The sequence below is a fragment of the Archocentrus centrarchus genome, chromosome 9, assembly GCF_007364275.1.
Source record: "Archocentrus centrarchus isolate MPI-CPG fArcCen1 chromosome 9, fArcCen1, whole genome shotgun sequence".
Taxonomy (NCBI): domain Eukaryota; kingdom Metazoa; phylum Chordata; class Actinopteri; order Cichliformes; family Cichlidae; genus Archocentrus; species Archocentrus centrarchus.
This window is the reverse complement of record NC_044354.1, coordinates 23,496,655-23,523,466: the sequence shown is the minus strand read 5'-3', so window position 1 is coordinate 23,523,466 and position 26,812 is coordinate 23,496,655. Positions and strand designations below refer to the sequence as shown.

Below are 26,812 nucleotides of genomic sequence, written 5' to 3'. Positions count from 1 at the left end.
TAAAATACTTTCTGCATTAAAAACAGCTACCTAATCAGCTCCTGGGGGCAAAGGTTGTGGGTTCAAATCTACTGGCCCAGCTGGGGCCCCTCTGTGCTTCACTGTGCCTGAGGGTTCCTCCCACAGGTCGAAGACATGCCCAATGCATGTTAGGTTAACTGGTGACTCTGAATGAGCTTCAGTCTCTTTAGTGTGAGCTCTGCAATCGACTGGAGGTCTCTCCAGGGTCTACCCCTCCTGTTGTCCCACAAGAGGTGGGGTAGGTTCCAGCCTCAGTGTGACCCTGAACTAGATAAGCAAGAGAAAATGGATGGCTCTATGATGATTATAAGTGTACTGTTACTTTGGTGGTTCGTTATATTAAACATGGCAAAGGCTTCAGATAATGAGGTCCTTGTATGAGTACAATCTCTGTGAGCCAAAAACCCAGACTTCGAACATTTTTGACAATTTCATTGAGAACATGTATCTTTAATAAAGCCACTCACCTGCTTTTCAAAGCTTTGGTTTGCAATATTGAGCCAATCAGAAGAAAGCTGGTTAAAGAGGAGCAGGGACCTGAACAGCTTGTATAAGACAGTGGATGATCTGAGGGGCTGTACCGAGATAAATAAGGATTATTTTGAACTGTGAGCCAGGCTGCGAAGAGCCAATAATAAAAATATAGCATTGGAAATAAGAATAATAAGTGAATAAGGGAACGATTAGCACAAATTAGGCCCTTGGATGACATTTCGATACCAAAAAAGAATTTATTGGCATAATCAGGCTAGAACAGAGATTTTTATCTATTGACATCCAAAGTGAAAAGAAAAAAAAAAGTGAACAGACAAGAAAAACTGAAAGAAGATATGGCTTTGGTTATAATAACCTCTACTAAAGTCATCTGAAAAGACATCTGTTACAGGATATCTTAAATACAGTGAGAAAGAGAATTAAGGCTCTAGAATTCCCTGAACAAGACAAAAGGCCAAATCTATCTGCTGTGTATGAATAACCATGTACAGACCCAACCTGGTGGCCATACAGTAGATGGTACTCAGACGCTGAGGGAGACGAGTTATCTTAGTCCTACGAGTTATTCTAGCAGACCACCAGGCTCTCATTTTTACAGACTCACAGACTAATAACATGAAAACAGGACAGTGGACTCTTGACCACTCAGTATTTTGCTGAATTTGCCAGTGTTATTAGACATGATACAATGGCACAGACAGCCTAAGAAATAGTTGCTGACGCTGAGATACAAAGTTGTTAATCCACAGTTGCATAGTTATCGGAATATCACAGGCATATTTTGTGTACGGTTTGCATTCTTTCAAAAACAAACATTCATCAGCTTCTCAATACAGTAATAACAGCAAAGATCCAAATATCTTTGCTATGCCTTCCCAGCAGCCCTTTCTTTCTTTAAACAAGTGGTTATTAAACACATGTACATGCCAAGCATGCCAGCGCTTTGCTTACAATGTAGCTGCATTGGATATGTACACAAAAAAAAAAAAAAAAAATTCTCAGGATGTACTTAGAAACAGTAACGGTAGTGTAGCACATACACAATGTACTCCCAATATTTCTGTGCAGTTTCACCTTACTATATGAGACAAATCCAACAAACTGTTTTTAGAGCCTCTCTTCAGAGGAACAATAAGGAATGATTTGGCAGCATGTGTAACAAAGAGTGAACACTGCAGTGATTGCTGATGGCTACATACTGAGTGAAATATTAATCCATCTATGGTTTGCATTTAACTGCTTTGTAACACAGTATCCAACCTTAACTATAAAATTTATATACTAGACAGGACTTTCTGATCAAGGGGCACTAAAGATGCATTTCACCCATAAAACATAAGTGATATAAAGGTGTGCCTTGTCTGACTTTATACCAAGGAAGAACATATTTAAAAGCCTTTTATCCTCATCATTTGTAAAAAACGGTTTATATTGTGTAAAAACAACAGGTCACCTGTTCCCTGCAACATCGTTTTTTTCTTTTTCTAAAATGACGCACTCAACCAGTGAGTAACTTTATCAAACAGAGTGTTTCATAGGATTCAGTGTCAGTGTGCTCAGTAAGAATTGATCACCTTCTAAAAAGATAGAAACTAAAATGATTCAAAAACAAAATGATTTGAAGGTTACACACACAAAAAGGAGGGACAGCCGTTTGCTTCAATACATCTAAGGAGACTGGGAGAAAAGTTGCTGATTTGAAGGAAAAAAAAACAAACAAAATATTTCTTATTCTAAAAGATTTTAAATGTCCTTTAAAGACTGAATACACCTTCATCAGATTTAGTCACCCACTCACAACCCATAAAAGCTTCAAAATAAACTGCTGTCAGTCCAAAAAAAAAAAAAAAAAAAAATCTGAATCACATGATAAACATTTAGTCTGGCAGAAGCAGCATGCTGCTTCAACCACATGCACATACTTAGCCCATACACGCTTCCAACACCATCACTAAATCCATTCTCACCCTCCCTGTGGTAGAAATGCTTCAGACTCTTATCTTAGCCCTGACCCAAATGTGGCAGTGTTAAGTGTTCTCCCTTACTCTCTAACTGAACAGCTTGATGAAGCAGCCGTGGCAGTAGGGTTTGTCATTTTGCTCTTTAAATGTGCCTTTGTTGAGCTGTTTCAGACAGAAGGCGCAGACAAAGTGCTCCGGGTGAAACTTCTTGGACATGGCTGTGATGCAGCGCCCCGTGATGGGCTTCTGACAGCCAGAGCAGAGGGAGCCGCGGCGTTCGTGGTAGTGCACTTCACAGTAGGGTTGGCCGTCATGCTCAAAAAAGCTTCCATTCACAAACGGGGTGAAGCACTCCTGCAGAAACGCATGCAGAAGATGAACAGTGTTATTTTAGTACTCTTATTCTTATGAAGCGTGCAAACTATTAGGAAACATTTACTGACATATGCACAGTACAAACCCTGCAAACAAAACACTCGGGATGCCAAAGAGAGTTCAGAGCTGAGATGTAATTTTCCAGAATGGCTCTGGCACAGCCGCCACATTTTGGTGCAAACATGTCAAAGTAATCTTTCCTGCAGTAGGCTTTTCCATCCTTTTCATGAAAACCTGGAGAGAGAAAGAGACAATAGATTGTATTCACTGTAATATAAAGAGAAACTAAGTTCATATACTTCATATACATATTTATATATATATATTTAAAAATATCATTACCCTCTGGGCCAAAGAAAGATCCACACTGAGCACAGAAGAAATGTTCCGGATGCCATGTCCTATCCAGCGCCGTCACAACTTTCTGAATGGACATTAAAGACATTTATTACTGGTTGACACGTCTACAGTAAAGGCCACGTGTGTTGACAGCAGCGACTCACATCCAGTATGGGCCCGTTGCAGTAGTAGCATCGAGGAGAGAATAGATTGTGGTAATCTTTCTCACAATAGGGCTGTCCTTCACGTTCAAAAAAGTTCCTGGAGCCGATCTCCTCTTGACAGTGTGTGCACACGAAGTGTTCAGGGTGCCATGTGCGGCCCATGGCTGTCACCACCTAATAAACACCCCCCCACAAAAAAACAGACATTTGAAACATGATTCTATAGATCATTTATTTATTTTACAGATAAAAGATTATCTTAACCAAACCATCTCACCTGTCCTACAATCGGCTTACAGCAGGCTCCGCAAACTCCTTTAGCTACTGTCTGCACGCCCAGTTTGTTGAGGTCTGACTGCAGGCTGCCAAGCATGTTGTCCAACTTGTTAACCTGTGTTGGGGGCCCACTGGGGACACCACCTTTCCCTTGGGCCATTATCTGAAATGTTCAGTATGAAAAATTGTTATTTTCTGTTGAAATGTATCAAAACTGACTGACTATTTAAGTCTTGGGTTACTGAACTTCAAAATAAATGTGAAAAACAGAAAAAATAAGAGAGGGGGGGTTCATGCCTGCATTGGAGGGAAGATGGGGTCATACTCTGTTTGGCAGCCTACAGACACCAGGACTTTGGGTGTAACTGGGGGAACTGACTCCACTGTTGGTGGCTGGGTTGGGGTTTTTAGGACAGGAGGAGGGGGCTCTGGTTTAGGGGTAGGAGGGTTCTGAACTGGAGCTGGTGGAGGTGAGGCTTTTATAAACTGCCGAGGTGAGGCAGGAACTGGTTCCTGAATGTGGCGGGTAGTTTGTGGAGGTGGAGGAGGCGGAGGTGGTATTGGGACAGGGGGGTGCTGTACTGGGATGGGTCGCTTAGGTTCTTCTATAACAGGGGGGCGACGAGAAGTAGGGGGAGAGGGAGGTGGGAGTACCTTCCTCACAGGGACAGGCGACTCTGGGGGAATTATGATCTAAAGAAAAGAGACAAACAGAAAGAAGGGAGGAGACAGAGGAAATGCGCAGGAAAGCAGAAAAGGTGAAATAATTGTAAAAGGAAAATTTGTGAAAACTGTTGAGTTCACTGAAGCCAACCTTGTCGACCTCACTGGCCGCCCCATCGGGACGATATCGTTGAGGTTTGGATGTGATGATGACACCCTCTGTCAGCCAATCATCGGACTGTTTACGCCGCCGCTCTGAGCGGCCGATGCCGAGCTTACCCTGAAGCTCCTCTATGAGACGGTCCTGAGAAGAGTTCTTGTTTACAATGATCGGTCCCATCTTCCTGCGCAGATGAGCCTCTCGGTACATGGGGTGCACATTGGGAGTCTCCTTAGTGCGCCTAATCACTGATTTTATCTAAGGAGGGTGGGGAAGTGAACACCTTATGATATGTCCACTCCAATTATAATTTTAAAAAAAAAGCTCAGAGGCAGCAGGTCAGTCACGCCAGCTGTTTTTAAATCACTGACATGCAGGCAAAGCAGTGGTCAGCGAGCTTAGAGTCACACATTAGGAACTTTGTGCATGCTTTTGTCAGAAGCCACCACTATCAATGACCTAACTCTCCTCAACTTCAGTTTTTCAAGCAGCCACATAAACATCAGGTCGCAGTTTGGTCCTTCACACAAAACTGGTGGTGCCATGCAGAGCACTGGTACTACCAAACATCAGGTTAGTTCTGAGTGTAGTATCCAAGCAAAAACTTTTGATTAGCTTCCTTCAATTACTCCAGCCTCTGCCTGACAAGGCAGTTTCTATATTTTGTTCAATGCTTAAACATAATGTATTTTTCTATAATCATAAAAACCCTTCCAGCATATTTTTATTCAGATGGTCAGAGGATCTAAACTTACGTATCTCCTAAAAGTTGTTTTCAGGCTTGTGATTAATCTAGACTTAGGCCAATCACAGGTCTTCACAGCAGATCAGGTGAGTAGTATGAATACATTTAGTGGTGTTGCAATGGGTCAGGCAGAGGATATATCCTAACACAGGTAACATCCTATAAGCTCTTCTTAAGAGAACTAACAAAGATGTGATGATACTAAAAGCTAACAAATCAGTCATAACTTATTTAATGTGTTGATCATAGTAGTGATCAAAATAGTCAATAAAATATTATAAATAAGGCATGTAAGATAAACCCTTGAAGCAGAGGCCAGGATTTATAGAAGCATCAGTCTCATTAGCAAACAAAACAAGCCCATCTTAAATCAAGCTGGGGCGGCGACGCGTACATGTCCAGATGCAGAGACTCTGTCTATAGTGGGAGTCTGAAGAAGGGGCAGGTCCAGGGTTACGTCAGGGGTCCCGGGGCATGAAGATGGGGTCATGGACTCATCCATCCAGCTGGCCTCTGTCAGTGGGGTCATGCTGCCATCTGTGTACAGCCTCTCAGTATAGGGGGTCATGGTGCCATCCAGACCATCGTGGAAGGACATGGACAGCTCCTCATCAGCCCAGTCCAGGTCTCCGTTGCCATCTGTGCCTCCGTCCACTGACTCATCTGTACAAGTATTGGTGGTGTTGGTGAAAGTGTCTGGCTGCACACCACTTCTGTCCATGGGCAGGATAAGCTCCTCATGCACCTCCTGCATTCCTCTGCCTAGACTCTCTGCATGCTGAGGTCCATCTACATTTGCTGTTGTATGATTTTGTGGAAAACTCATTGCTAGAAGATTGTCTAGGGCCTCATCCAGGGATGGCTCAACCACAGGAGTCTGCTGTGATGCCTCCAGCAACTGTCTGTTGCTGCTAGTGAAGACTGTTGGAGAAGAGACTATCAGTGGAGAGACTGGAGACGGTGAGGCTGTTTTCGAAAGTGGAGACATGGAAACAGCAATGGGGCGGGGTGAAGGAGCTGAGACTGGAGGGGTGATGTTTTGGGTAGGAGGTACTGAACAGAAATTCACATCGAGCTCATAAAAGCAAGGAGAACCCTTGCTTACAGTCTCGGGAGCACAAGAGAATTTACCTCCAGAAGCCGAGGGTGAGACCCGTTCTATAGATGGACTAGGGGACTTGGAAGTCTTGTGATCCAGGACAGTGATAACTGAGGTTAGTGAGGGGGTAGTGGTATTGGAAGGACTTGGGCTACTTCTTAGCAGGTTGGAGTTAGAGGAAGCAGACTGAGAGAGGACTAGCAGAGACTTGGTTTGAGACGACAGCATGGTGGCAGAGACATCTATGACAGAGTCCAGGTCTAGGTCACTGGTTGCAGAATATGAGGATGTAGGACTGTGGGGAGAGAGACGGCTAGGGTGGGGCCTCAACATACCACCATCTCCTCCTTCCTCATCTATGTGTAGCTCTAGCCCAGCAGGTAAAGAGAAGAGAGGAGAGGCACAGGTAGATGGGTGGGACAGACTAAAAGAAGGAGAAGCCATGGAGAGAACAGAGGGAGACACTGGAGTATGGCGAGAGCTGGAAGATGCTCCTGCTGGTTCCAGCAGAGAGCTCAAAGAACTTGGCTAGAGAACAGAGAAGCATAAGTGAGGTAAGAGAAAGAGGCTGAAATCATTAGGAAAATGACAGGAGAAGGCTGAGATTTGTGGTTTAAGTGAAGCCTTTCCAATGCTCACTCATGGCACTCTGTACCTTGAAGTCAGACAAAGAGGCCATCAGCTCATCAAGCTCTCTGGTGGCACAGGAAGCTGAAATTCTGGCCTGCTGTTGAGAGGATGTGTCCAAGTCACTGTGGCGGGTGGAGGGGCTGGAAAATACAAATCATAATATGATTATTAAATACATGCAAACACCGACATTTTACTATTAGTGAAATTAATTTCTTAAGTTCAAGTTCTTACACTATTCCTAATTCCTAAAAACTTACTCTGTCTTCTTTAGCTCTGAACACCAAGACAACTTTAAAAATGCTAATCCAAACAGGTGCTGTGCTGCCCCACAATCTCTTTAAGTCTGCAAACCAGTGCTCCACCAAGACGGCAGCTGTCATGCACAAAACAAGATTGCTACCATTTATTGCTGCTGTAAACGTATGTAGCCCTTTAACGCCGGGCGATCGCTGCTGAAGCGCCCGTTACTTGCCCTCAATAGCGGCGAACAGCTGATTGAGACGTGGTGTATCAGCTCGGACTCGGCTGATCAAAGGAATGTTGATCAGCTGGCGTATTACCGTAACTCCGCAACCGTTTGTCCTATTGAAAAAATGCAAACGGTTCCTGAAAGCCCAGAAATTGCACGTCACAGCCACATAGGGGTATTACGGTATTTATTGCCGGAAGTCCACGAACGGCGGCACTTTTGAAGTATGTCGTGTCACATGGGACACATTCGGTGTTAAAGTTAAACAATCTTTCACAGCGTGGATAATGCTGACAATATGTCTGATAAGAAGATGGAAATGCCACCGTAAAACTGACTAAGCTTCATGTGTTGGGGCACTAATGATGGGGTGTTCAACTTTTTCTCTAATACACATTCAGAAACCAGAAATATCTTGTCTGAGACAGTGGATGAACTGAAGGGGCTGCACAAAGGCACTATATTAGATATACTTTAATCTGCAAATCATGCAAAGCTATTCTAGTAGAATCCAAGGATAAAAATATGAAACTGCAAATGACAGATCTACTCTAAGTGAGCTCAGAGAAACTCTCTGCTGAAGAATATAAAACTCTTTTCGGTGTCTAACTCTGAACTTTACTTTTTGTAAAGTAAGTCAAACACAAAAGAGAAGCAACAAAGTCTACAACACTGATCAGAGGGGACTTTAATGCCAAGTTAAAACCTAGCTGTAGTGGGGAGATTTCATACCTGAGTGAAGGCACTGAGCCTTCCAGCTCATCCAGCAGACTCTCCACGGTGGGTCGGGCATCCTCCATTCTCCCATTCCTCTTGGGTTTTTCCTGAGGTGGTGGGCTTACCAGGATGTCAGGTGTGCCGCCATTTTCATAGTGGGTGATGCTACAGGATGGCAAGGGTGGAGCTGCCTCCTCTGTGGACACACAACATTTAAACTATCGCTGCTCAACCCTATCAGAATTGATAAAGCTGAGGGCTTTGCCACTACCTGTAGTGGGAAATGAAGGGGAGCTCTGTTGTACAGCATTAAGTTCCAGCAGAAGCCGATCAAGCTCTGAGAGGTTACTGCCCAAGGCAGAAGTCATGGCCGTTGTAGCTGAGTCTGATGTCTTCTGTTTGTTTGGGAAACTGTAAAGAGACAGAGATAACTGCTGAACGAAACTAAAAGTGAATGAAAATGCAGATGATGTTGTCAGTTTATATACACACACAACATGTTGAGTGTGTAGAAGTTACCTGTAAACGTGGTCCTCTTCAATGTGAGATAATGGAGAACTGCTACTGTCCCTGGACCATGAGCTCTTCTGGGCTGACCCTAAAGACTGCAGAGAATACACAGACCAGTCATTACTTAGATTTTATTTTTTTTTTAAATTAAAGTAAGGTTTGCTCTTGTTTGGACAGTTTGATACACCAAGTCAGATCAGATCACAGATATTACAGCTCTACCTGCTGAGAGGAGTGGTGGGAGTCGGGCTGATCTCTCAGGGACCCATTCAGAGCTTCGGCTGAAGGTGGAGGAGGGACTGGAGGTGGAAGTGAAACATCTTGGTAGGAGTGTCCTCCTGTAGGGATGGAGTAGGGGGTCTCGTCAGGCAAGAACACTGGTCGCTTTGAGATATGGGATGTTGTCGATTCCAGGTCTGCCAGTAATGCGTCTGAAAGATAAAATTCATTTACATTTCAAGGCACAATTACAACATAAAAAAATCTCACCTACCAAAGCAACAGCCCCCCCCCCCCCCCCCCCAAAAAAAAAAAAAAAAGAATATCAGAACCACCTGTGATTTTATATTGGCCCTAGCTGTGGGTGAAAGGGTGTATGGTAGTCCATCTCTGTGCTATCCTTGGGATGGATTGGCTGGAATAGACTCCAGCCCCCCTTGCATCCCTAGCTGAATAAGTGGTTAAAAAAACGGGTGGACAGACGGATGTATAGGGGCTCTGAGGTCACTACTGATGTTGGCGTCAAACTGTAACAGACAATGCCAGCGAGTCTGAGCCCTTCATTCCAACCTGTCAACAAAACTGCTTTCTCCACACTGCAGTTCATCCATGGTGTGGTGGTCACATTGCCAAATGTGACCACAACAGCATGGCACACTGTATCACCTAGCCTTGACTTTTATACCTAAACCATACAAATATAAATTATCCCTACAAAATCCTGTTTCTCCAACAGCCCACATTAAGAAAAAATCCTAAAGTCCATAAGAGCAATCATGTATTTGATCTGTCAGCTCAGTATCCCATGCATTCAGTTCATGTCTATGATTAGTCTTAGTTTCAAGAGGGTGAGTGTGAACTTAGTAAGACAGACTGTTAAAACAAAGAAGAAGGGAGACAGAAAAATATTCCTGAATCCGGTCCAGGGTTGAGAGGGTACAGTGTTACCCTGATGAGTGTTCGTTGGAACGCAGGAACAAAATAGACTCTTACATCACACAATCCATCCATCTGCAACATGTCCAGAATAGACTGCAATCACTGGCTGCATAGTGTTACACTACAGAGGCTTGGCCCTGTTACAAAGAATAATATCTTTGATGGAAAATTGTTCAAATATCCAAGAAATAGAGAGCCCTTACCACCTTTAAAATCCGGTCTGTGTAGCTCAGTCTCTCTCTAGATCTGGATTTGTTTGTGAATAAATAAATCTTTTTATTTCCTGCCTCTCCTGGGAGTTATTATTTTAACCTCTTAACATCCACTAGGTCATTGGCAAGGTTTGGATAACATCTGCCCCCTTTTCTAGTACTTGTGCCTGTTGGTATCAACTAAGAAGAAAATCCAAAATATATGAGAGCAGTTTCTGAAAATTTCATATTTAGCATATCTTAAAAAAAAAAAAAAAAAAGTTAAGAAACGAGATTCATTTGAATACATAAAATTCTGAACAATTTGATAAAAGTTAATATTTTGTCATCATCATCTAAATAATTCTACTTTTCCAAGTATTCCTCCATTAAATCCTAAATTAATCCTGAATTAAATCAGCAGGGAAATAGTTAACATAAAATACACAAACACATAAAGAAAAACATACATGCAATACAAACATCTAGTTTTTTAATCCTGAGAAAGTTCAGTGTCTGTACTCACATTCTTTCCACCTGTATCTGTGATATCCTTGACGAAGGACTACGACTGTGTGGGTGGCAGTACGTGTGTGTGTGAGCAGCACGAAGCAATAACATGCTGCCAGTCTATGGGGGAGTGGTTTAAAGGCCAAATGGTATCCTTTCAGTGCCTCCTTATCCCAACACAAACAATGAAATGAACTTGCAAATTTGAGGGTGAGAATGCATTAACAAAATATGACCAACAGATCTGAACTTCACGTGTGACAGGCTGTTTGGTTATAAATCTAAAGCAAGAATAATGTGTGACATCTTCTAGCTACAGACTAGGATAAAATGAACTCACACCTGTCTGAACCTTTAAACTTTCAAATATATCCCGACTCGACCCTTCATCGCAGTCCTCAATCCAGAGATCCTGCCACAAGCCGAATGTCTAAGTCATGAAAAGTTTGACATAAACCACATGGGAGCTCGAACCTATTTAAAGCAAGAAGCTCTGTGAGTAGCCCACGTCTGTGCAAATGTGCTGAAATATCACGACCAGCCCAAAATAATCTGCACCTGGTGCTGACATGCTGAGCAAGGTCCCACTAAAGTTGACTTTGTCACTCATGAAACAAAGCCTCTAGATGAAAATATACATATATATCAGAACTGTGTTTTGGGACAAAGGTGAGTCATATAAGAAACAATGGATTTAGGTGCAGATTTACATTTCTCATGAAGCAGCAGCTTAGAAGCCTCCAAATAAAAAAAATAAATAAATAAATGGCTCAGGTTACTAATTGTGGCCATGTATTCCTAGAAAGCTCTCTTAGCCCTGACAGAGAGGACAGCCATGCTGCCTGAGGCCCCCCAAAACTATTATAGACTTAGCCAAGTTTGTGAGACGAACTCCTTTCACAGCATCTCTGCATTTATTATTCCCCCTCCCAGCTGGTGATACTACACATTTATGCCTGACACAGGACCAGGTACATTTTTAATATTCCTGTCAAATTTTCATCCTATTCTGTTATAGCCAGAAATCAGATCAAAAACAATTTTAGTAAGACATTAGTAAGATGACTGGCAGAGAATGAATCTGCATTTATGAGATGCAGTTTTTAAATTTATAGTTACATACACTTACAGTTAGGGCTGGATCAGGTGTCCCTGAACCATCCCTTGGTTTGGCTGCTATAGCCTCAGGCTGCCCATGACGCACTGAGCATTTCTTCTCCACTTCCCTCTTCTCACTCCCCATATATAGGAATGCTTTTTTTCCCCTCTTATGCAACAAAAAAAACAAACAACAACAACAAAAAAAAAACTGACTTCTGCCCACTAAGTACACTCAGTGTCATACTGTTGGCTGGACAAAACATGTGAGTCAAAGGTGTCACACCGAGCTACAGCTAATTGATTTAAATTCATCAGATTCATGAAGAATAATAATTATTAATGTTGTCACCATTGTAGGAATTGTACAAAAATCAAAGTGGGAGATACACCATTATGAATCCACTAAATTATAAAGACAGACTACAGGCACTAGGGAAGGAAGTATTCTCACACGCCCTACTTAAGCAAAAGTGCTAATAACTTTTAAAAGTACTCAGATGAATGTTCGGCATTGAAAATGTTACTTAATTAAAAGTACTTTAGATACTACGATTTTCTGTGCTACCTTCTTGTGGTGGAGCTGTTTCATAAATCTTTATATTATGGATTAATCAGGTGATTACCTTCTCTGTTAATCGATTGGTTTGTAAAAATTCTGATAAGGTGAGAAATGCCATCACAAGTAATTTAAACAATTATATTAAACAGCTGCTAATTTCCTATCAACTGACAATTTCATAAATCTGTTTCAGCTCCACTTGTATAAACTGCTAGAGAGGAGTTTATAGTGCAGCTTATTTATAAACTTTAACTTAAAACACCTTAATTTGTAAACAATAAGTAACAATACGTATGAGATAAATGTAGTGAGGTAAACAATCTGAGATCTTTCAGAGTAGAAGTAGAAAGTATATCATCGGAAAAGAAAGTTTCCCTACATTTGTACTGACAGTGAAAACGGGGCATATGGAAAGAAAATCCAAAATTTCCAGCACACATCCTTCTGTGGCTTTTGACTAAGCAGCCTGTAATCCAATGCACTATTCTCAGTGGGTGGCCTTTAAGCACATCTCTGATGTCTTTCACTGCAGCTCATAAAAGGAGAAAGAATGAAAATAGGAGTGAAATGTGCTTGCTGCTCCTCATTTCCCTGATGAGGGCAGCATTGACTCCGTCATGAGGACAGACAACGTGCCTTCGTCAACCTCAGAAAAGTTCGGTCCACAAAGAGTTAGAAACACTGAGAATGCAAACATGCACTGTAAGCCAAGCAACAGGCTAATCTTTTCCATTCCAGACAGGGGGTAGGAGCCACAATGGACAAAGTCCAATTCTGCTCTAACAGCATCCTGACTCAATGGTCCATTGTGCAAGATCTGGAGGAATGAAGCTGTCTAAAAGGGTGTCTGCAAAAGTAGTGAGCTATGATTTGAATGCTGCGTTTTCACACTGTATAATACAGAAATGGGTTCTGCATCCAACAGTTTAAAGATTTAAACCGTGTCAGCAGTCCTCTCTCAGAAAGAAGCTGGAGAAGAAAGCAACTCTGGCAATATATGATACAACAATGTTATTTTGGATGTTATTCTTCATGTTTTAGGTTTGCCTGCTTTAAGTATCTGCATAGATGATAAAACAACAAAACACTGATGTACTGTTGTGCGAAAATGCAGGACAGAGGTGTAAAGTGCACCAAGTGCTTCAGTCAAACAATGTAGTGATTTATGCCAACAGCAGCCCTTTCAAGGGATTCAACAGTGGTCACACTGTGGCAACTAATCTTTATTATGTTCAACAAACAACTGTAAAGTCATGTGGACACTGTACACATTCCTGTGGCAGTGGGTGCATGTACAGTCTTGTCTGCACCCCTATCCACCCACCCATCGTCCTGCTGTGTTTATCAGATGAGAGTGAAGGTACATGGGGAATTCCACACATTCCTCTGTCCACTTGGCGAAAAGCAAGCAATCAGGGATGGATGCAGGGAAGGTGGCTCGGGAACGGGAGCATACAGTCGCTGTAATCTAATTTAAAACCCAACCTGTCTCAACTGGAACATAAATGATGCTTTGTGATCAAATCTACTTAAGCAGAGCATTCCTCCAGTACTGTGGGATCGTAGGTAGCGGGCCTGTGAAGAATGTGCTTGAATACAAAACACCATCTGTCAGAAGAGAAATTGAAAATAATGTGTTGACAATTACAGGACAGATTCCACTAACTACAGCATGCTTTGAATTCCAGGATAAGGGAGATGTCAAAATTTTCACTGCCCATTTCCCACAGAGTACAGAGGGAGGAAACTAAGGGTATCTAATGTTTTCTATTAACATGTGGTCAATGGTGACGGGCCACCAAAGTCCAAAGCTCACCTGTTTATAGCCAGGGAGCAAAAGAGCAGAACTGGCCACAATCCCAGGGCGAAACCCTACCCCATCAGGCCAACCCAACATGATATTTATATCAAACAAGACTGGCAGGGGCCAGAGAGAGGGGGTGGAGGGTTAGATGCCAGCGAGACAGACAAGGAAGGCTGTGTAGAAACCACAGAGAGAGAATGTGATTGAGAATGAAAGAAAATGGACCAAAAGCAAACTGATTAAATGACAGACCAAAAGAAAAATAAATATCAAACCTTGGAGCTTATAGATGGTCCCCTGTCTCTACAGTACAACAAACAATCCCAAACAGACAATGGATGAATGAATGCACCAGAATGTCTGAAGCATTGTGGGGTGATTACCATCTAAAAATAACCTGCCAAGCAGCCCCATATCCGAAAGATGACACTCCTCTTGGAGGGAACGCCAAACCAAAATAAAAGAACTTCCCCACAGACCAGTAAATCAGATGACATGGCACCGTGTGGAGACTGATGTAACACCCAGTCACTGAGGACACATTCACAGTCATTAATGTAGAAAAATCGAATATCAGTGAGGAGCCGTTTGTGCTATAAGAGAGTAATTAGGTAGGATGAGAGGAACCGTCACAGAAAGAGTGTCTTGTCCCTCTTAAACACTGACTGAACCCAGTCACCCATGCTCCACACTAATAGTTACACACTTAGAAATAGGGCTTGATGCTTACTTTGAGTTAAACATTGAGGAGAACATACAGTAAAGACCCTTATGAAGACAACAAAAATGAAGCATACAGTGAAAAATTATTTGTTTAAATACAGAAATTACACCACCTTCTCCAACTGTATTTTTGTAAATAAGTAATTATTTATACTACTTTAAATTTGTATGTAAACTTGGTGGTTTTCTCATATTCCCATAAAGTCAAGGTGTAGCTTTTGTTATGAATATAATGGTAGTATTGTTTTATCAATACTACTTATTGTTTTTGATAAATGGCAATTTTACATTCAAATTTTTTTTATTAATACTCATTTAAAAAAAAAGAAAATTGAATTAAATGTAACTTAACTGTAAAAGTAATAATTACAGCAGCAAAGTTACTATAAATGTTTTTCTTCAGTTCAAATGTCTATGTGGCACAGAGACGAGAGCTATAGCACTGAACTTTATAATATCAGTTTTTCATCGCAAATAGGAGTCAAACACTGACATAGCTGAATAGGTGAAGCTTTTCTATATCACCTGATCTGGGACCAGATGCATAAAACTGCTGAGGTAGAAATGTGCATACCCATTTTCTGCCTGGTTCATAAAACTGTGCAGGCAAAGGGTCATGATTTCAAATTGTATAACTGTGTAAGTTTTGCACGCAGAGAAAACTGACAATGATAAACACAGGAAACTGAGACACTCACTGGAGAAGTGGAGAAAAGGAAATGGGTATAAACAGATCAGTTTTTAAAATCAGGAACAAAAAAAACCAAATGAGAAAAATAGCAGAAGTTCAAAGCAAAGGGTCCCAGCAGAGAGATTAAAAAAAAAAAAAAAAACAGACTAAAAATGACTGAAAATCTCATCAGTTCACACAAATAAGGTGAACTATTACTATCCATCCATATTATTATTATCCATCCATATTATTATTTTTCTATTTATTATACTTTATCAGGTTTGACCAGCTCTCAAACTTATGTGTAGACATTAACTAAAGGAGGTGCGTTTAGTACTGCCTACAGCCTTTGGTTTGTAACCACAAAAGCTGGGAATCATTTTGCATGTTGTCACTGTCAGAGTATCAGTGTTTGTCCTAGTAACAAAACATGGAGGAAAACAAAACTTAATGACAGCAGAATTACTACTGAGAAAAAAAAATGAAGTGAGATTCCCTGCTCCGCTCATGAGGGGACAGTTCCCGTGACAGCTGAACCCTGAATAAGCAGCCTTTACTATATGTGGACCAATCATGCTTAGGTGCTTTGCCACCCCCAAAAGGCCCATATTCTTAAGCCAGGAAAACCCCTGATCCACCCTGGGGGTCCTCAGCTTGAGTAATGTTGGAAGAATACAGCAGCAACTCAGATTCCTACTACATTACCCAGACCTGTAAGAAAAACAATCAACACTGTTCTCCGAGGCAAGTTACAAGAGCAGGGAACAGTGAAGGCATGGAAACAGCATGGCAGGGAGGGAAGAGGAAGAGACTGAAGGGTGCTGTGAGTGGAAAGAACAGTATGGTACAACAGCATTTAATAGTGGAAACGCTGTTCTAGCAGCAGGATCACAGACTGAAGGCCCACAGCTGCCCCCCAGCACTGACTCTGCTCATTGTTTTTCTCCTCTGTTTCCTGAGGATGTGGGGCAGGCTCTGTTGCCGAAGCGATGAGGTCAGCCACGCAGCTCTTCCCCAGACCCAGAACAGGATGGGTGTGGAACTCGGGAACAAGACTGATTTACAGTCAGGAGCTTCTCTCTAGCCTAGCAGGCGAGCCCACTGGTTAGAGATGGTATGCACCAACCTTGCAGCTCTCAAGGGGTGATGATAGCTAGTCTGGTAACACTAACTCTGCTGTGGAATTACTAGGACACAGAAACCACTAAAGCCCTTCTAAGAGTTTTTGGTATGCTGTGTAAATGCTGTAAACATTTAAGACAGCTGCTTACATCTCAGCCAACTCCTATGTTTGCCTCAAGAATAAGGCGTTCCTCTACAAGGTGATCAACAGTTACTGTTACAGTAAATCTTTCAGGACTACTGTGTGTTTACAAAAGGGATTCTCATAAGGTGTTGCTGTGTTTCATTCCACAGAGCAACCACATGGGCCTCATTATGTCTGCAAAATGAAGCTGAGTGGCTCCCACTGTTTTAAAGGCAGCCTTTAAACAATAAATAGCACCTCTCCTCTGCTGTTTCTTCTCAGATTCTTCCCAGAAATAAGCAATGTTTATTCTTTCTTTAAAGTGGCCATGTGATGCTTTTGGGGTTTTTCCCCTTTCATTTAGGTTTTCATATGGCTTTCTGTGCATGCAAACTATCTTCAAAGTTAGAAAATTGCTTTCGTCTTGTGACTTATTTGTGTCTCGTGCACTGTGTCTCTAATACCCACATAGTGGCTAAAGTGGACCAACATTAAACAACCATGAGCAGCTTCCTCACATTTCCCCCATCTTTACTACTTGCTTGATGTGCTTCTTTAAAATGTCTCAGCTATACACAAACACATGAAGCTGCAAGAGTGAACACAATAACTGAAGACACAAGGGATTACCTCATTTCTGATGGCCCAAAACAACAGGAACATCTTTTGGACAGAGTCAAAAAGGTGGACATGTCACCTGTTGGTTAGTTAAGTCCTGGTTTGAATACTCAAGGTGAGTGTTTTTGTCAGCTCCATCTTGTGCGTTTTGAAACCATATGTGACAAGGTGGATCTGACAGTCAAACCGGACACTCACTGGCTAACGTCTTGTAACATACAAGTCATTAGCCAATAAGCTTATACAGGATAATTCTCCTTTCCAACTTTATTAATGACCACAATTTACACAATCAGCTTCATTTATTCGGTATGACCTGACACTGGTGATTGCGCCATAAAGACATCAGGAAAGTGTTTACTCAGATCACAGAGCATGTCGACGCCTCCTGCTGGACACTACAAAGAAAGCAAGTTCAGGGGACTTGCACATTGGCTTGAAAGCTACGTCCATTTTTTATACTGTCTAAAGATGTCACAACTAATGCAGCTAAGACTACTGCAAGCTTTACCATTAGCTAGAACTGTGTCACAACTATAAAACGCCCTCTGTACTGTAGTCCGTCCCAACCACAGACCCCCCCCCCCCCCCAGCTACATGGGTAAACTAAAGGGTGGACTCTGCACTTTTAAAATAACGCCTCAACCGCTACACTAAGTTTACAGAAGTTCAGCTTGGTTCTCAAATTTGCTGAGGAATAAAGTAAGCAGTTTCACAAATAGTAACATCACTGCATTGTCCACAGTGTAACAGAAACTTGTGCAGGAGTCCCTTTGTTTTGGATCAAATCTGATTCAAACATGTACTGAACTCTGAGTTTTTGTCAGCAGTTACAGGTGTTATAGTTTCCACACCCATGAATCTGTTAGGGTTCACCTGGGTCTGAGCGCCATCAATTTTGTTATCAGACAGTAAACATGATGTCCGTGTGCCTGCACCCGACTCATCACAAAGGGTAACTTGACATTACAAGGCATCGACTATGCAGGCACCCTTCAGGTAAACTTCAAAGAAATATAACAGGCATGACTACTTATCCCTGGTTTCCAGAGCTCCCCATGCCCATGTCTGTAACAGAGTATAATCACCCCTTTAGAGGGATCCTGCAGCTACACTGATAGACTTATAGTATGTAACCAATAACACAGCTGTGCCAAGAATGGAGCTAACCAATCAGAGCAGACTGGAATTTTCAGGGTTCAGGGCTTCCAAGATACAGAAGCTAAAATGAAGCAGAAAAGGATAAAATGAATTAATAAATTAAGCTAAATATTATAAAACTTTACTAGAAGGACCTGTAAATGAAATGTTTTACTTGTTCAGCTTAGGGATTGAGAAAGAAAGGTTTTATATGGCAACAAACACATACTGGCATGACAGATGAAGGGCCCAAATCAAGAGGGCTCCTACTGGTCCTGGCAGCTAACATTAGTTTGGCTTCAATTTGAGTAGTAGAATGATAAGTATTAACAACTTAGGGGAATGAACCTACATTTTACAAAACAAAGTCTAAAGATGGGTAACAATTAAGAAGCTGTCTTTAGGCCCTTGGGATTTTAGTTTAGACTGTACGTACTTTAATACTACATACATAACAAGAATGTAGTAATTCAGGGCAGTTTCCTACTGTGTCCAGTCAGTAATCTTTCAGTTTGATTCACTAGTAATCAACAAAGAGCTCATTCAGGAGGAAATTGCAACCAAAAGCAAATTCTGTTATTCATTATTATTCTCACTTTATGACCAATGAGCACACTGCACGTGTGTATATTAATGCTCACTGTGCATGTGCCACATTACTGTTAGCGTGCACGGATCGAACAGGGGGGTTTCAGCACAGCGAGTGAGGTCAGTCTGCCTGAATGTCACACAATCCTCAGGAATTCACAGAGAGCTGAATGTTAGCTGCACACACCCCGCAAACATGAAACGCTGCACAGGCCAGCTGAGAGGACGCTACATCAGATGTGCTTTAAGGTCCACATCTGCGTGAGGAGTCGTCCCCTTGGCCACAACAGAAGTGAAGGCTAGGCCTGGCTGCCACCTGGTTACCAGCCATGACAGTACAGCTGGGCAGACTGTTGGTCTGTTATCACGGCAAACCGTTGCCCCTGATTCACCTACTCTAGCAGTAATTACAGCAGAGTTGGCCATGAATACTCTGGCAGGTGTATATGTGTGTTTACACCATTGTCACACAGCCTTTTGCATTGTTAATTTATTTGTAACTCTCCTTAAGTATCTACATCTGGTGTATAAACACAATATTTTCCACGATGGGTGTACTCCGGGAAATCTTCAGCGTCATGGCTGGTGTGATCCCATCGCAGGATGGTCTCTAGTTTGTGCTGTACGATCAGTGCTGACTGACTGATCAAGTAGGTTCTCTGGAAAAATCTGACTCAGAGGAACAAATGGGAAGAGTGCTTACACTCTGCTGAGGGAATTCCCCACCTCGAGCAGCGAGAAACAACAGATCAATATAAGACAGAATCCAAGAGGCAAAGGTTTCTGAACAGTGAGCCCGAATACCAGGACCTGCAGGTTCCGGTAAACACAAGTACAGTAAACCTCAGTCATGTGATGTTTACACTGGTTTGTTTATGCATATTTAGGGAAGATGTGGGATGACTGTGATTGTTAAGCTACCAAACCATAAAGGTCAAATTTATTTAAACAGTGTCTGCAATTAGTAGAGGACCCATGTTCTAGTAAGACATGCTGAAACCAACATCCCTCCCTCAGGTGGCAACGTACACAGAGTTGAGAGTGGTGGCGGGAGGCGAGTCATGCCCCAGAGAGTTTTTGGCCTCAGACCCTGACTGAGAGTGATGTTCGAAATTCCTCAGCAGCCTCGCCCCCTCCGTCAGCCCTTCAGTGAGACTGCAGGCTCCCTCTCAACCAACAATCAATCCTTTCATCCTCGTACGGCAGCAACAGCGTCTAATGTGCCCTTGAGGTATTCTCACAGCAGACCAATGGGAAATGTGGCCCATCATCTCTCCACTTAAACAAGTCACAAATCCACTTTACTGCCAGTCTACTTTAGGAGATCCGAAGATTCATACACATATTTGACTGGCAAAACAAGTTACTGACAAGTGCTGAATTAGTAAAGTAAATATAGAAGACTGACCAGCTGCTAAAAACTGTAACAGAATTAGAAACTCAGAGGTTTAGTGTCAAAGGTCATAAGTGGGTCAAAAAATAAAATAAAATACAAGGTAGTAGAGTCAGAAGAAGAGGCATGGATAAACGGCAGACACAATCTGCTGTACTGATGAAAGGACAAACTGATTCAGTTATTAAAAGAAAAAATAGTCATTGTTTTGTTTTTTCATGACTTGTGATGATCAATTTGGTAATACATGACAAAGCCGTATCAATGTAAAAATAACATTCATATTATAACCGAGAATGAAAAAGAGAATGAAAAAGTCTGAGCTATAAATTTCAGGCTCTATTAAGAGACTGCTCCCTCCAAAAAGCACAAGGAGTCCTGGCAAACAGCCGAAGCAGGCAATAGAAAATTAATTTCAATATTACATTCAGCCATTAACAAACATGTAATACATTTTCCTATGACCACAGTATGGGATACAGCAAGATATCAGCCAAATATCAGATTTGTTGACTGATAGCGGCCTAACGGCAGAGGCCAGTTTTCACCTGGTGTGTGACAAATGTTCAAGGATATTGCTGATGGAGACTTTAAACCAAGTTATTTTTTTTATGAAGAAGACAAACAAACACACATTTGACAATCAGCAGATCCCTAAAGATCCAATAACTGTCCTACTCTTAAAACAACTCTAGCAAAACTCGCACGTCTAATCACAGTTTTCAGACCTGTTTCCCATACTTCCAGCTTTGACTCTCGTATGATGGTTTTTCATATAAGTTTGTCACACTGGAGATTCAGTAAAAGTTAGCCAAGCCTGGGCTGAGCACACATTGTGCTGTACTGAGCAGTCTAAATGGGGAGGCCTGTTGAGTACACCACTTCAAAGCTGGAATGAACAGCTTCGGGGCAAAAGTTAAGGAGGTAAAGTAAAAGCTTGATGTCAAAATGTCATTAAATAACCCCTCCGTCTGGCACACACAGTGCTAAAAAAGAAGTAGTTGATTTAAATGAGCAGGGAAGCGTGGTACTACCAGAGACGTTCACTTCCCCACAGAGAGGGAGAGTTAAAAGTAGGGAGAGTTAAAGGCTAGCGAAGTCCAGCTGCTAACTTACTCCGCTGCTTATTTGAAACAAAGTGAGGAAAAAGTCAGACGTGTTAAACATTGACTCCTTTGCTCGTCACTGTAACATTTGTCAGTTATTAGCTAACTTTTCCTGGATACGGTACGAGAATTACATTAGACCGAACAGCCTCTTCAACATAAAAATCTCGTCGTAACGCTGACTACCCCTCCACCCCGCTATCCGCTCCAAACTGAGGACAGAAAAAACACGATTCTTTTTTTAAACCTCACAACTTACCTAAATCGTCCATAGCTGCTGTCTAGTTGTGGACTGCGTCAGTCTTCTGTTTGGCTAGCTTGCGGAGTGTTTGCGAAGTCTGAATTTTCCCCTTCAAACTTCACCACCACTGCTGCCCTGGAAGCTGGTCAGTCAGGACTACTGTCGTGAACGCGCGGCAGTTTGTGTGTGTCTGTGTACTTTTCGAGAACGCGCGCCGAATGGAGACGGGGAGGGTGTGTTGAGCGACATCTAGCGGCCAGACACCGGCCGTTTAAAATAAAATAAATGGCCAAATAATAAAATGAATACTAAGTAAAAGGGTCACGTTAAGAATTTTTAAAATTTTGCATTTTGTGAATAAAATCAAAATGTGGAGAAGGAAGATTCAAGTCAAACAACTGCCATGGCTGCTAAATTAGTGAAGCAACTTGGATCAGCTGTCTTGTGTCTTGTGATTCAATATATTCCCTCTGTGCTCCACAAAGGTGTATCCTTGATTCATTTCATTTTTGCAGCAATCCAGCCAACTCTTCCAAGTTTGTATGATTTGTCCTGACCAGATGCAGCTTTCTGCACCATCTTTTGAATGTCCTTATACTTACCACCTCATTGTGTTTATGTGCTAAAAGAGAAATAATTTTCTTGTTACTGAAAAAACGATTCTGAAGTATGATTTCACCAACTCATCTACACAAGGTATTTTGTTGAGGGTATAGCAGCTGTGGCAGTTGACTTGAAACAATTTTAATGTCCACATTTCAACTTTTTTCTCAAAATACTGACTTTTTCACAAAATTAAGTTATAAAAAGGTCTTCTTGATGTGGCCATAATACTCCTTAGAAAATGACTATATAAGCAACCCTGATTTCTTACAAACTTTCTAGATCATGGAGTGCATGTATGTTAATATAAACTCACATTAGCTCATACATTCATGAGAATAACACGTTACATCCTTAGAGTCATGAAAAGAACAACAAATCAGACTGATACTTGGTGTAGGGGACACATTTTAAGATAAAGATCAATGTATTTATTAAATTATAGTTCATAAAATACTTTGGAAAGTGACCGTAACTGTTATCAAATCCTTCCCCAAAAGACTGGTATTTGTACTGGGAATACAGGAATAAAGAAAATGCACCTTCAAATATGCCCTTTTTCTATGCAAATTACAACAAAACAGCTTTAAACAACTGAAAAATGTGTCTACATAGAACTGTTGTTTCAAATTAAAAGTCCATATAAACATTCAATACATACTTAACTGATGACAAATGGAAAGATAAGATTTGATTTGTCATATAAAAGACAAATCTCATTAATTCTAAAAAAAAAGAAGATATATTATTATTTATGATTGACAAAAGTCTACTGCTTTGAGCTTTCTCTCCTCCTCCTCAGTAAGGGGCTGCTGGGAGAGGATTTTATCATGCAAGCGATGATGTTTGCCTATACCCAGCTTTGGCAGCCCTCGGTTCAGCCCCTCCAGCAGTACACAGGACTTGCATAGCGCCTGGCTGGAGATGTAGCCACAGCGGCTGCAGGTTCCCTGGACAGGCATCTTTACCCCCTCGCGCACACACAGGTTCTCACCGGAGTGAATAACGTCCATTATGGAGCTGGGTCTCACGCTCTCCAGGTCCTTTAAAAAGGTCCTTGCATAGCCACGATAAGCATTAGGGGAGTAGATACATTCAGTAGAAAAGTAGTCTAATTTCTTGAAGTAAGCATACAGCACAATCTCTTTTTCATAGGCGTATTTGAGGGGCTTGCAGCGCGGTACGACCCCTTCACCCTCACTGTCTGTGGAGATGGCAGTACAGCGGCGCAGTCGAGCTATGTCCCCTCGCAAGACATTCATCAAAACTGTTTCTGCCACGTCATCAGCATTGTGACCTGGGCGGGAAAAAAAAACATCTGGTTATTCAAAACTAAATATTAAAGCTAACACTGCTCATATTTTCACAATTCTTGATATCTACCTGTACATATCTTGTCCACTTTGAGCATGACGGCTCCTCTGTCCAACGCCTGTCTCCTGAACACACCACAGAAGGTGCAGTTATTTTTCAGTCCCACCTGCTTCACTATAGCATCCATTGTCCAGCCATACAGCTCCTCATAGGACACGATCTTCAGGGGCAGCTCATACTGTTGCTGGTTCCTCTTCACTGTCTCCAAGGAGTCATCGCGATAACCTGTGATTCCTTCATCCACCGATAGAAGCATAAGCTCAAGGCCATAGTTGTATCGCTCATTCAAGAGCTTCATTAGATGTGCAAGCACAGTGGAATCCTTTCCTCCGGAGGCAGCGATTCCCACCGTCTCCCCAGGTTTAAACAGGTTTGCTGACACTATGGTCTGATGCACCTCCTCTTCAAAGGCCCAGAAGAAGCACTCCTTACACAGTGAGTGTCCGGTTTTTGGACGTTTAAGCACGGCACGCTTTTCAGCGCAGCTGCTGCACTGCACAGGCATCTCGACTGCTGGGAGGATGTTTGCTAAAAGGACAATAATGTTCAAAATTAATATAATACTTCGCAATATTTTCATGTCAGAGTCTTACAAGTCTACAAAGCTCCATCTCTTTGCTGCTGATGCTTTTCGCTTTCACTGATGACCTCCATAAAGTGCCTGTCAGGTTTGTAATCTAAAAAGCATAATTAAATGTCAGTGCTTTGGGAGGGGGGGGGCTTTATATTTATACTACATTTATAGCTCCCTGAATAGCCAGATGTGATATGTAAGCCTGGCAGAATAATAAACGTCACTACGCACTGCTGAACTTACTAAATTAACTTAATTTTTACTGATTTTAGGCGCTACAGCATACAGTTATTTTAATTAAAGAAAGAGGCGCATAACCAAGCCACAGCTATTGGTGAACTATCAGGGTATAAAGACACACCAAATCTACACAAAAACATCTCCTCTATGCGTGGGCTAACGTCAGCTAGCTAAGCTAAATAGTAGCGTTTACATTGTGTAACATTTTCGTACCAAAGTGTCCGATGAACCCAGCTTTGAATTAAAGATGTGATGGTAAAAACTATTTTAAAAACATTAATCTTCTTACTTAAACTGATAGCACGCTACATGGAGGAGCAGTTCAATCTCACGTTTGCTGTCCTTTACTGCAAAGCAGGAAGTGACGTCAGCCGTGAACGCCCTACAGCGCAGCCTATTGGTCGGAGTGGGGCATTGCAAGAGAGCGCCATGTACTACCTTGACATTCTTGATGCAATTCTCTGGTTTTTAAGCACAGTTTGATGAAGAACTTGTGTGGAGGGGAAAAACAAAATAAAATCACATGACCAAGTGAAATGTAAGCAATGAGGATTTATTAGTTTGCTTCAAAGAATGTCACTACTGAAACAGCTGATATCAAAGTGCTGCATGGTGGTGGTAAATGAAGGTCAAGGGGTTTGTTGCCGGAAGACAGGAAAGAGTCACGAGCTTAGTTGACAGGGTGAAAAGCACCCCTCTGATGCCACTGCATGTCTCTGATGCGCCGGACTGACTGGATCTGAGGAATCTGGGCTCCGAAATCAGTGCTTTCCTTGTACTCCCCCTTCTCAAATAGGTACTGATAGCCTCTGTAGCCTGGATACTGGTAGCCCACCCAGCTGGTGCACAGCAAGCAAAAAGGGGAGAAACAAATGTTAGCCAATTAGAGGTCAAAGGGCATGTGGCTACTATTTCTATAATATCCAGCACCTGCTGGGAGGATGGACTCACGTGCCACTCTGGACCCGAACAGAAGAGACCTTCTCCTGGTAGCCATGTGCGTGAAAGCTGGGGACATCATCATCTATGATTTCTATCTTCTTCCCTGCAAAGCTGGGGTTTTCATAAAGGACAATCTTGTGCTCCTGGCTGTCCTGAGAAATTAAAAAAAAGGGAGAATTAGCCCAAAGGGTGAGTTGTGAAGCAGCTAATTATGGGATGGCTTAAGAGGTTATGAATGTGTAAATCCTTACCACTTTAATGGGGCGGAATGCAACAATGGTGTCACTACGCCTGCTGTTGGTCCAGGAATCCCAGCGAGGATACTCCCCCTTCTCAAACACATACTGCTCCCCCTTACAGTTGGCCTGCTCATATCCCACCCATCTGAGAAGGGTAAAAGAAATAAAAGAAATAAATAAAAACAAAAAAACAGAGGATTGTGATTGGTGCAGGGGCCCAGCTGGAAAGATGGCTAACATAGGCTGTGTATCACACATTAAATAGTTTTTTCTCTGCCATCCTCCCTCATAATTCACAGAGCCAGTCCCCCCCACCCTTTTTTTGTTTTGTCATTTGCCAGTGTTCTGTCTGTCTCTGACCCACACTCACGGTCCACACAGCACCAGTATGGAGCCCACTTTATCCACGCCTACTTCCTGGAGGTTGTTACAGGGACCAGTCAGCTCATGGCAGCGTCCCTGGAAGTTTTCCTGCTCATAGATAACCAGCTAGTAAAGAGGAAAAATGTCAATTTAGCTCATAGAAGGCGCTATTTTTTTTTTTTTTTTTTTTTTTTAGAAGAGAAAACGTTCCAAATAGGCAGTGCACAAACTTTAGCTGAGCTGGTCTCATTGCCTGTCCAACACATGTCCTCTCACCTTAAATGCACTGGTGCCTGGCTGCTGCTGCTTGGATGCAGGACTCTGGTGGTCTGTGGCCATAGTTAATGGATAAGGATGATGCTGAAAAGAAACAGGTAAAAGTATAATCTTGATGTATGTGTGTGTTTTTAAGTTGTTTCTAAAATCTGAGCAGCTGTCAATCGATTCTGTTTGCTGTTATTTTCTCTGGAAAAAAAAAACGGGAATGAGTGGCAAAAAGAAGGCAAATACTGATAAATATATTTAAAAAAAAACTTTATAAAATACAGCATGACGGACATGATCCCCTTACCAGTACCTGTCTGTGCCAGTGTGTTTGTGATGGCACAATGAGCTCAATATATACGGGACGCCCAGGGGTGGAAACTTTGCCAACAGTACCCACAGTGTCCAAGCTGGCCTGCAGATCGGCTTGTCATAGGCCCAGCAGACTGAAATCAGGGGTCACTGTGCAGCCCCCCCACCCCACCCTGGGGTGTCACACTCCCACAAAGTTATTTCATTAGTTGTCAGTTTTGTC

General features: G+C 42.1%; 3 protein-coding genes across 4 annotated transcripts; all 3 read right to left on the bottom strand.

Annotated features, from left to right (window-relative positions):
- Nucleotides 1-732: 732 nt before the first annotated feature.
- Nucleotides 733-21,843, bottom strand: pxnb (paxillin b). Its single transcript, XM_030738214.1, has 11 exons — nt 21,697-21,843; nt 8,850-9,058; nt 8,637-8,722; nt 8,389-8,528; nt 8,133-8,313; nt 6,954-7,068; nt 3,633-3,794; nt 3,356-3,529; nt 3,195-3,276; nt 2,938-3,086; nt 733-2,831 (listed from the first exon to the last, which is right to left on the bottom strand). The coding sequence occupies exons 1-11, from the start codon at nt 21,707-21,709 to the stop codon at nt 2,565-2,567; spliced, it is 1,578 nt and encodes a 525-aa protein (XP_030594074.1). The 5' UTR covers nt 21,710-21,843; the 3' UTR covers nt 733-2,564.
- An 879-nt stretch (nt 21,844-22,722) lies between these two features.
- Nucleotides 22,723-24,831, bottom strand: ctu1 (cytosolic thiouridylase subunit 1 homolog (S. pombe)). Of its 2 annotated transcripts, none has more exons than XM_030737973.1 (3): nt 24,759-24,831; nt 23,665-24,183; nt 22,723-23,578 (listed from the first exon to the last, which is right to left on the bottom strand). In XM_030737973.1, exons 2-3 carry the CDS (start codon nt 24,158-24,160, stop codon nt 23,034-23,036), a joined length of 1,041 nt encoding a protein of 346 aa, XP_030593833.1. In that variant the 5' UTR covers nt 24,161-24,183; nt 24,759-24,831; the 3' UTR covers nt 22,723-23,033. The 2 variants fall into 2 exon arrangements, with proteins under 2 accessions (XP_030593833.1, XP_030593832.1); XM_030737972.1 differs by having other exon boundaries at nt 24,683-24,819.
- A 170-nt stretch (nt 24,832-25,001) lies between these two features.
- On the bottom strand, nt 25,002-26,352 carry crybb2 (crystallin, beta B2). The gene is made up of 5 exons (XM_030737384.1): nt 26,290-26,352; nt 26,021-26,139; nt 25,663-25,795; nt 25,421-25,563; nt 25,002-25,308 (listed from the first exon to the last, which is right to left on the bottom strand). The coding sequence occupies exons 1-5, from the start codon at nt 26,350-26,352 to the stop codon at nt 25,140-25,142; spliced, it is 627 nt and encodes a 208-aa protein (XP_030593244.1). The 3' UTR covers nt 25,002-25,139.
- Nucleotides 26,353-26,812: the final 460 nt, after the last annotated feature.